This window comes from Carex rostrata, chromosome 16 (genome assembly GCF_964058835.1).
Source record: "Carex rostrata chromosome 16, lpCarRost1.2, whole genome shotgun sequence".
Taxonomy (NCBI): Eukaryota; Viridiplantae; Streptophyta; class Magnoliopsida; order Poales; family Cyperaceae; genus Carex; species Carex rostrata.
The window spans coordinates 3634913-3642912 of NC_135933.1; the positions used below are offsets into that span (position 1 = coordinate 3634913).

Here is an 8000-nt window from a genome sequence, read left to right on the forward strand (position 1 = left end):
GGATAAGAGTGTTTCTCGAATTAGAGATGCTGTCAAGTTCATTAAATATTCCCCACAGCGTTTGAAGATATTTGGTGATCTTGCGAAATAACTCAAGCTAGATGTAAAGAAGAAACTTTTACTTGATGTTGTCACCAGATGGAATTCCACTTTTCTAATGCTAGAGAGAGCATTAGTGTTCAAAGCTGTTTTTAAAGATTTTCATTCCGTTGAAAATTTTGCAGAACCACCCACAGAGATTGATTGGCACCTTGCTATGAAACTTTGCAAATTTCTGAAGATATTTGATGATGTCACTAATATTTTTTCGGCATCAAAAACCCCAACGACAAATTTGTACTTCCATAATGTTTGCATGATCCAGATGCATCTGAGAAAAGAAAGAAATGAGCACATAATAAGAGAAATGCAAGAGGGTATGAGGCAAAAGTTCGATCAATATTGGAAAGATTACTCTCAAGTGTTATCTATTGCAGCTGTCCTCGACCCTCGCCACAAGATGCGTTTCATCGAATTTTGCTATAAGAAAATTTATGGCAGCGAACATGATGCATACATGCCTCATGTTAATCGTGTTCACAGTGCTCTACAACGCTTGTTTGAATGGTACAAGAAGTTAGCAGAGAAAGAAGTCGTACAACCAGTTGAGGCATCTCATGTTGCATCTGTTAGAGAGTTATCACAGAGGCAAAATTCTGAAGATTCTGATGATGATTTCATGCAAGAGTACTACCGAGATGAATCTATTCATAACACAGACGATCTACCGCTCAAATCGGAGCTAGAAGAATATTTGGAAGAGCAGGTAATTAAGTATAACATTAGAAAATATATACACACAAATTATTAGTCTCTTTCATATGGTCAGAAAATAGTTCTTTTGCATTATCTTCTTTTTTCCTTCATTTTCTAGATTTATATTAAGAAATCAAGCAAGCATTATATAAAGTTAAAGTTCTGAATTTAATAAAATACCAGTTTGGTCAGTACCAGTACAGGTACGTTATAAAAATATGTGATAATAGATTGGTTAGTTGTACTTGCGAATAAAGAATTTACTCTGTCCAAGTTCTTTACTTTATTCTATTATAATTTTCATACAATTTTTTATGAAAGAAAATTAGTTAATTTTATTAATGTACTTTTAGAGATTGGCCCAAATTTGATGTAGTGCAAGTTCCACGCCCTTATTTCAGAGGGATTTAGCTTACATACCAAAATTTATATTATTTTGCTTTGTGAAAAAAAATATATTATTTTGAGCAATGGAACTCATTTTTTTAATTTTATTACAGTCCATTCAAATGAAAATAATTTTGATGTTCTAAAGTATTGGAAGAGCAATGAACAGAAGTACCCAATCATCTCTTGTATTGCGAGGGACTTGCTAGCTGTTCCTATCACAACAGTAGCTTCAGAATCCGCTTTTAGCACAGGTAACAGAGTAATTGATGACAAACAAACAAGTTTGGAGGCATCAACAATTGAAGCTCTCATTTGTTACAGTGATTGGCAAAATAGTAATTGAAATAATGTACTTGTAAATGTTGAATGTTGAATAAACATGATAGTATTTTTTAATTTAGATAGATAACTAATAATTTAGAGTTATTATTTTTATTTTGCTATGTAGCATGATATATTTTATTATTTATGAACATGGTCAATAGTATAATTTTTATTTTGCAGTAGTTTTTAATTTATATTGTAATGATTTATTATATGAGATGTTTAAGAAATTATAATTATATTTAAATGTAAATAATTTCTCGAATACTTTGGAGTTGTGACCTATACCCGCTCTCGATCCGAAACCGCCCCGTATCCGAACTAGACCCAATAATCCACAAACAAGTTGCGGGTATCTATCTACCCGGAATCGAAAGACTGGACCCGAAATATCTACGAGTAGATAGGTATCCGGATCCGGACCCGACCCGATTTGAAACAAATAAGTATATGGCTCGAAATTTGGACCCGAACACTTTTAGGGTCCGGGTTCAAATATAATAGTACCCGGACCCGACCCGACCCGATAGCACCTCTAGTAATACGATAAGTGGCAATAATTTAGGCTAAGTGATGAAGAAAATAACGACTTATTTCACCCCTATCACCTTCCCTAGTCGCCTCTCCTCTCACAAATTTCTGCCACCCCTCGCTACTTTAATTTTCCATTTTTGTTTGGAGAGGGAGGCGGGATGTTTTGCGCTTTAGAGAAAAGAGAACTTAGATGGATTAAAAAGATAAAAACAAAGAGCGTAACAATCAACATATTATTAATTAATACTGTAAAATAATTTTGTAAAGTTTCAAATAATATTATTTAATTATTTTTAGAGATATTTGATATGTTATCGAGTTAGATTGGACAAATATATGAGTTTGTATGATTTTCAATGATAAATATGTAATTATTGATTTTAGAGGGATAAATATGTAATATTGAAACTTTTGAGGGATAAATATGAAATTGCCCCTATATCTTTTATTTTTCATTAGTGGGACTATACTGTTAGTTTGTAATAATCTAGAAGTCAATAATACGATAAATTATCATAAAGCTTTGTTCATGAATTGAATGTTTATTTATATATCATTTTGTTGCATTGAGTATTATTGAATTTATGGATCATTTCGAGTTCATGAGTGAAATTGTGAAACTCCATAATATAGATGATATATACTCTTAAAAAGTCACTGACCAAGGTAATTAGCAGGAATACTAATTACCGCGATAAGGTTAGTATGTGGATTAAAAGATGGTTAAGTTTTACAAACCACCTGACACGAGATGTCATTTTAATCACATAGATACATGTTCTAGGAACATGGTATTTGACAGACCCCGAATGAAACATTAAATAGAATTGTGTTCGTGTCATTTATGTTTTCATTCAGTGTCAAAGTTCTACAGTATGAGGTATTTATCGTTCTCACTAAGAAATATATATGAGTGAGTGTTATCTAACGCTGTCCATAAAAAGCAGCCATAACGGTAGCATTTCCATATGTATAACTTAGCTGAGGAAGTGATAGCCATAAGCAGAAACAACGATTAATTTATAAACGTACACGTTACGTTGTATAAAAGTTACCGAACAATAACCGAAAAGAAATATAATTGTACATGACAATTATATATATATGATTTGGAATTTTAATTGTTAATTATGGGTTTGAATTATGGATTTAAAAGCCCAAAATAATCAAAGCCTTAATTAAAATTAAAGGCCCAAAGTCAAAGCCCAAAATCAAAGCCCAACACTATTCATGCCTTAATGGGCCAAGGGCAAAATGGTCTTTTTCCCTTGGTGCCGACTTCCCATGTGTTGACATGTGTCATGTGAGGTGGCAAGGGTATTTTGGTCATTTCACATGATAAAAGGATGAGGTGTCAAGGGCTTTTGGTAAATAGATTTGTTTTGAGGGGTATTTTGGTCTTTTGCAAACCTCCTCAAAAGTCTATAAATAGAGGGGTAGGGGTAGAGAGAAAAACTCACTAATTCACGTGTTAATCTGATTACTTCGTTAATCGGTTTTTCTCTCTTCCTTGATTTCGGTTATTTCGAGATTAGGAAATAATATATTTTGTGTAATCCTGCGGTTTAGCTTTTAAGCAAAACCGAGTTACTTTGGGACACAAATATATTTATTTCATCATTTTCTCGGTGAATAGTGTTTCTGCAGAATTCTGCGGTTTACGGTATTTCTGGCAGAAGAAGTAAATCGCTCTCCGGTTAGTCCTGGTGGATAACCAATAGAGGTATCACACGTGTGATACTGCGAGTCGATTCCATCCCTGGTGAGGCTCTACTCGCTCGGTCTGCATTCCAACTGAGATTTGGAATCAAGGTATAAATTGTTATATTAATCTATTTAATTTGTAAATAGATTTAATGCTTTAGAAAATCAATTATGGAGTAGATCTGTAAATGAATTAAAAGAGGTTTTGATGTCGAAGGAATACTGAAGGTGGACCGCCTTGGAAGGTTTCCTGACATACCCCGTTTAATCCTGAGCTTAAGTTGGCCGTAGAAATTTTTGTTCTACGGTCATTCCGCAACTTAAGCCTAAACGGGTTTTCGGTTAGCACCTACCGGAAAACCCCAACATATACTACTTGGGTCGCTCCGGGACATCCACCATTTAACTAAATTATTTGATTGATTGAAAATATTATTTGTCACTAACATTTGTTTGAGAATTTTATAAACATTATTATTTTAAATAAAATTTCAATTTGTGGTAAAAAATACATTATTGTTTTCAATTTTGTTTGAGAAATTTAAATAAAAATACACATTTTAGTAGGAAAAAAAAAGTAGTAATTTTTTTTTAAAATGTTTCATCTATTTTGTGTTATATTTTATTTTATTTAAATTACATTATTATAACTTTATTAATAAAAAGTTTGTACAATATCAAACATATTATAAAGAAAAATAGAACTTTTCATATCTAATCCCACAGTACAACCGAACATCAATTTTAGCACATTCCCATAATTAATCCCGTACGTATCTGTATCCATGAGTTCTCACTTTTTACAAAGTAGATTCTCATCCCGTCAAATCCCATCCCGCACTGACAAACGAACATGCCCTTAGAGAGAAAGAATAGAAAAATTAAAGAAAAGAACAGGTCCCTAAGGAGTAGGTACAAATTAAGAATAAAATCGTTCAGAAAAGGTTTAAAAATCATCTAAAAAAAAGCTCTAAGCCTCCAAGGAACCTCTTTTTTTAAGGAAGAGGGGTGAGTGTATTAAAAATCGAGAACTAAAGAGGAATGTAAATTCAGCTTAAAAAGAACGTGCTCGGCTGGATTAACAAAGATTGAGGGATAAAAGAGGTTTAAAGAGATGTGCCGAACAGGTACTTGGAGGCCAACCCTTTTTTTTCTCAATAGAAAAAAAAATGGAAACTTGGCGGGTGCTATCAAGAACCAGAGAGTCAGAGACCATCAGACAAACATTACTAGCGGCCCGGTTGGAGAGGGAACCTCTAAGATCATGACAGCTTTTTGAGAGAAACTAAGATCATGACAGCTATTCAGAAGTCAAAACATTATTACAAATTGTAGACTATTATTGATGCATGCTTAAAATAAACAGCAGCCATACACAATCCACAGTCTAGTATGAATCAACCAGTCCAGAGCTATCAACTTCTTTTGTTTTGTTCAAACAAGAGAGGATCTCTCTCTCTTCTTTTTTTTAGGGGGGATTTTACGTATACGTCTCAAAAACTTCAAAATTACGTATTCTCCCGTCTAAATTTTAAAATAACATATTTTCTCTCTAAATTTCAAAAACTCACATATTTATCTATTTTATTGTCTTTTATATTAAAATACATTCTAAATTTATAAAATACATATTTTACCCTTTTATTAAAAAGCATAAAACGCTCATCTGACTTCAATTTTAATCTGAAGGTTCATCTACCGTCTGAAGTGCTTTAAGATGTGCACTAGATTAGCATGAATCTTGAAGTGAACACACATGAATATTGAAGCAATGTGCACATATCTTAATGTAATGCACACAGATCAAAATTGCTTTGAGATCCGTGCACGTTAGATTAGCACGGGTCTTGAAGCGAACCTGCAGTAATTTTATTGTGATGTGCGTAGAACACAATGTAATCTTGATGGTAGAGGAACCCTTCAAATTCAAATTTGAGTTTTATACATTTAATGAAGGGTAAAATAGGTATTTTATAAATTTAGAATAAGTTTTTATGTAAAAATTAATAAAATGGGTAAATATGTGAGTTTTTGAAGTTTAGATACGGAAATATGTAATTTTAAAATTTAGAGGAGGAAATATGTAATTTTGAAATCTTTGAGGGGTATACGTGAAATTCCCCCTTTTTTTAAAACCCTGATAATGGCTATAGGTTAACTGGAGAGGATCTCAACGATTAACTTGCTTGCTTGCAAGTTGCATTGCTCCAACTGTCCTATTTATTGCACATCCCGATCCCGCCAAGTCAAATCACATCCAAACAAAAGACAGCAAGCCCCAAAACCTCTCCTCTCCATCTCTCTGCTCATCTCTGTCTCCTCGCAATGGGTTCTGACTCGGGCATCCCAAACCCCTTCTTGCAAATCGTTGAACACCCCGATGGCACCATCACGCGCCCCTTTGTACCTCAGTCTCCTCCCAACCCCAACCCTCCGGTTCTCTCCAAAGACCTCCCCTTGAACCCTTCCCGTGGCACCTACCTCCGCCTTTACCTCCCCATTGCTGCTGCCTCCCCAGACCAGAAGCTCCCTGTTCTTCTCTTCTTCCATGGTGGTGGCTTCGTGCTCTTCTCCCCTTCGGACGCTACCTATCATGCCTCCTGTGAAGCCATGGCCGCTTCTCTCCCAGCTTTGGTATGTATTTAATTACTGGTTTATTGTTTTGGAAGAAAACAAGCTCAGTTGACTTTTGCAAGAAAAAATGTTACGCAGTAATTAATATCTTAATTGACATCCTCCGAAAAACTACTAGTTTGACAAATGCTTTGCTCATAGGTTGATTATAATAATACTAATAGCGTATTAGTTATATTAAAATATATGTTAGTACATGGAAATAATGACCGACCCTCAGTTATTTTAACGTTCAATTTCTTGTAAATACTGGTCAAAGCAGACAAGAGAACGTAATCATTGCAATTTACATTTTAAAAAAGCTTTATCAAGCATGAGTGAGGGACTAATCAGATACTTCATTATGCATAGACTGATGGACAATAGGCCAATTTATTTTACAATTTTTGTTTCACCGATATTGGATTTGCCAGTTGTTCACATTTGCTATTTATTTAAAAATTGTCTATTGTCATAGCCAGCACAACATAAATGTTTACTATTTTGTTAACAATATGGCAAAACAGGTATATTTTGCAAACACACACACGCACGCACGCACAAAAAACAAAAAAAAAAAACTGAATTGTTATAAATACATAATGTTTTCATACTTGTTGCAGGTAATATCCGCAAGCTACCGTCTTGCACCCGAAACCCGTTTACCCGGTGCATATGACGATGCAGCTGAAGCAATCTTGTGGGTCCAGTCTCAAGCGGCGAACCCTGCCTCAGCAGATCCTTGGCTATTGACACATGGCGACTTCTCCAAGTTTTTTGTAATGGGTAGCAGCTCTGGTGGCAACATAGCATACCATGCAGGTCTACGAGCCAAGTCCATGGATCTGTGCCCGATTCATCTCAGTGGAGTCATTATCAACCAGCCATATTTTGGTGGCATTGAGAGAACAGAGTCAGAAGAAGCCAGTGAAGAGGATCCGGTAGTACCTTTGCGTAGCAATGACATGCTGTGGCGACTTACGCTTCCTATTGGATCAGACAGAGACCATGAATTTGCTAACCCGGTAAAGGCTGGACTTGATGAGGCTGTTGGTATGGTCAGATGTATGGTTCTAGGACTTAAAGGGGACCCACTGTTTGATCGACAGAAGCTGTTTGCTGATGCGCTTGAGAAGAAAGGGGTGGAGGTGGTGAAGAAGTTGGATGGTTCTGGGTTTCATGCCATGGAGCTTTTCGTGCCGCCACAGGCCGAAGCTTTGTTTAAAGATGTTAGGGAGTTTGTCTATGGCGCTTAATTTGAATATGTATATTTTTATTTGGTTTCATGCATGGTGAAAGAAAATAAAAGTGTACAATTATCTGTTTAAGTGTGATCTTTTTTTTGTATTTGCTGTTTCATTGGAATATATTGTGAGATCTGTAATCATTAATAAAGAAAAACTGCTGTTTCGTTGATGTAGATAATCGGACTCTGCTTTCTATAATTTTCGTGGTTATACATGTAATATATCATGCATTAGCTAATTGTAGTTGAAAATCATTCTTTGAATGAAATAAGAACAGATTATGACCAGAGAAAAAAACATAAATTGTTTACTCGAATGGGATAATACCAGACCGGGAACTAATACCGGAATTGGGATAATTGACAATTTTGGGGAATCCGGGAATGTATTTTT

The 8000-nt window shown here is 35.0% G+C and overlaps 2 protein-coding genes across 2 annotated transcripts; both read left to right on the forward strand.

The window, feature by feature from the left end:
* The first annotated feature begins 406 nt into the window (after positions 1-406).
* On the forward strand, positions 407-1528 carry LOC144567675 (zinc finger BED domain-containing protein RICESLEEPER 1-like). The gene is made up of 2 exons (XM_078317840.1): positions 407-805; positions 1331-1528. Exons 1-2 carry the CDS (start codon positions 407-409, stop codon positions 1526-1528), a joined length of 597 nt encoding a protein of 198 aa, XP_078173966.1.
* A 4467-nt stretch (positions 1529-5995) lies between these two features.
* Positions 5996-7780, forward strand: LOC144567279 (putative carboxylesterase 8). The gene is made up of 2 exons (XM_078317379.1): positions 5996-6381; positions 6984-7780. Exons 1-2 carry the CDS (start codon positions 6073-6075, stop codon positions 7614-7616), a joined length of 942 nt encoding a protein of 313 aa, XP_078173505.1. The 5' UTR covers positions 5996-6072; the 3' UTR covers positions 7617-7780.
* The last annotated feature ends 220 nt before the right edge of the window (positions 7781-8000 follow it).